The sequence below is a fragment of the Palaemon carinicauda genome, chromosome 14 (genome assembly GCF_036898095.1).
Source record: "Palaemon carinicauda isolate YSFRI2023 chromosome 14, ASM3689809v2, whole genome shotgun sequence".
Classification (NCBI taxonomy): Eukaryota; Metazoa; Arthropoda; class Malacostraca; order Decapoda; family Palaemonidae; genus Palaemon; species Palaemon carinicauda.
The window spans coordinates 114,591,018-114,593,517 of record NC_090738.1 but is presented as its reverse complement, the minus strand read 5'-3'; the positions used below and the strand labels follow the sequence as shown (position 1 = coordinate 114,593,517).

The 2,500-nt window shown below is 38.7% G+C and overlaps 1 protein-coding gene across 2 annotated transcripts in view; it reads right to left on the bottom strand.

Moving 5' to 3' along the window:
- LOC137653626 (hexuronate transporter) overlaps positions 1–2,500 on the bottom strand; it is a 45,830-nt gene that overhangs the window by 2,775 nt on the left and 40,555 nt on the right. For both annotated transcript variants that reach the window (XM_068387192.1, XM_068387193.1), the window contains exons 8-10: positions 2,087–2,280; positions 1,566–1,650; positions 1,113–1,310 (exon numbers count right to left, since the gene is read on the bottom strand). In XM_068387192.1, coding sequence (XP_068243293.1) covers positions 1,113–1,310; positions 1,566–1,650; positions 2,087–2,280 — 477 coding nt within the window. The remainder of the gene's footprint in view (positions 1–1,112; positions 1,311–1,565; positions 1,651–2,086; positions 2,281–2,500) is intronic.

The window sequence follows — 2,500 nt, the reverse complement described above, 5'->3', positions numbered from 1 at the left end:
ATTAAAGGTAGATGATGAGAATTACCTCGAAAAAACAAATATCCATATCTTGAAAAACTATACGAAAAATACGAGTGGTTCGACTCCAGTTGCCAGCTAGGATGAAACAGACTTTAGTGATGATAAAAGTAGAAGCAGTAGCAGCGCAATATCCTTGTTAGCACCCAGCTTCACCATCGGTAGAGAGTAAGAAGATGATTCGTTCCATCAGCCAGACTCAATATAATCATCAACAAAACCAAAAGAGGTATCAGGTTGATAAATACAGGCAAATATCCAGAAGGCGAATTAGCACACTCACCAGCTATACGTTCTCGTGGTTCACAATAATCCAGAAGAAACAAAAAAGACGAAAAGCCGGAAAAGTGTATATAGGTTTAAAGGTCACTCATTAGTGGCAGAGGTAAGAAATGAGACAATGACCTAAAAAACGAACATATATACATATGATCAGCATACAAGACCCTCTCCGCACAAGCTACGATCAAGGAGGGACAGGCAATGGCTGCTAATGACTCAACAGGTAGACCTATAGGCTCCCCCAAACACCCAATCCCTAGCTCACAAGGTTGGGGAGGTTACAGACATAACTAGAAACTATAGGGCTTGAACTGGACTATAACCCTTGTCCAGTACATTGCGAGATAAGGGTGTTTCAGATAGGTTACCACAACAAACGAAACTTCAGAAGGCAAACCAGTGCCCTCAAGCTGAAATAGCTTTTTGGATAGATGAATAGCGAAGCCAAGGAGTTTCTAAGTTACGGATGGCTTCAAACTGTTGGAACCTAGATATATGTCCACTTTAAGCTCCAGAGCCTTTAAATATGCGGCCCCGAGACTATATAATAAGCTCCCTCGAAACATTCGAATGATTGAAGACATTAAGGCTTTCAAGAGGAAACTGAAGACTTTCTTATTTCATGAGTCTTTGACATTGACGATTTAACAGTAAATGAACAATACGCGATATGAAACATTAAATATTCTGAACGAACAAGGTAAAACGACAGTGGAGGTCCTGTAGAGAGTGGGGTTCCCCTGCTGTATGGGACCGGGAAAGCAGCCATCAAAGTAAAGTAAGTAAGGAACAGACAAAACCTGTTGACTTACTAACTAGATATCCTCCCGGATACATGATGAGCAGGGCGCTGCGGTAGTCAAGGGCGCGAGCTATAGGATCCACAAGAACCGGCAGATTCCCTCCGATGTTATTCATGATGAAGAGGAACACAGCTATGGCTGACGACTGCACCGTTGACGGAACGATCTCCAGAATCACAGCAAACAAAACACCGAACCACATTTCAGCTGAAATCGAGGATTGATATATAATTCATTATTTCATTGCGATGATAAATTTCAGGTTCTCCTTTTGATTAGCACATGTGTGGTAAAAGACTGAATGATATGGTGAAACACATGCCGTATCACGATGGACAAAGCTAGGATGTAATCAAACAACTTCTGAGAGCAATATCTGAGGGAATACCGGTAAAAAAAAGCTAATATCGTATAAGCAAGAGTGTCAATAGTATTACAGGTAAATATTATAACCAGACTTACCGAACAAATAGGCTCCTAGTAAGCTGAAAAATGCTCCTGGGGGAGGGAAGTACAGAACTCCAGCAGCAAACGGTGTCGCCAGCAACTGGTAAAAGATCAAAATATAGTTTTCGTCTTTTGATGATCAAAAATGTGTTTTTTTAACATTCATTTAAACCAGACAACATTCCCCATTTAAATAAACTTGATACTAATAACATGATTCAAAGACAAGTCCTTTGCTTTTTTAACATTGTCTAAAATTTCCATTATTGCCAAGTATTGGTTAACATCACAAAAATCTTCATTAAAGTACAAAGTTAACACCCCTATGTTCAATATAATATTTGACAGATGAATACAAACCCTTATCTTTTTTAACATTGTCTGAAATATCCATTATTATCAAGTATTGGTTAAAAGTATTAAAATCTTCTTTAACTTCATTAAATTACAAAGTTAACACCCCTATATTTACCACAAACTTTGCCATATAAATAAGAACCCATAAACGTAGGTCTAAGCGAGCATCATCCACATACCTGACTCCCAGCAAGGACATACAACCTCGCTCGAATTCCTAAGCGTTTGACGAGCCTGTCCGAGACAAATCCTCCAACAGCTACTCCTAAGGATCCTCCAATGATGGAGCATCCTGTGACCCAGAGTCCAAGGTTAAAATCTGGATAGTAGGTTAGGAAGTAGAGCTGTGTGTTGTAGGCCCACGAGAAACCAGCTGAGGATTAAAAGGGTTTATTGATTATGGGTTGAAAAGTAGAGTGAGAAAGCTTAGATGTAGATGAAAAGTAATTATAAAACCCAAGTGATAGGTTAAGAAACCTAAATATGAATTTTGGGTTGTAGGTTGAGAAGTAAATTTGTGTGTTGTAAGCCTACGAAATCCCAGGTAAAGATAAAAAGTGCCTATTATTATTATTATTATTATTATTATTATT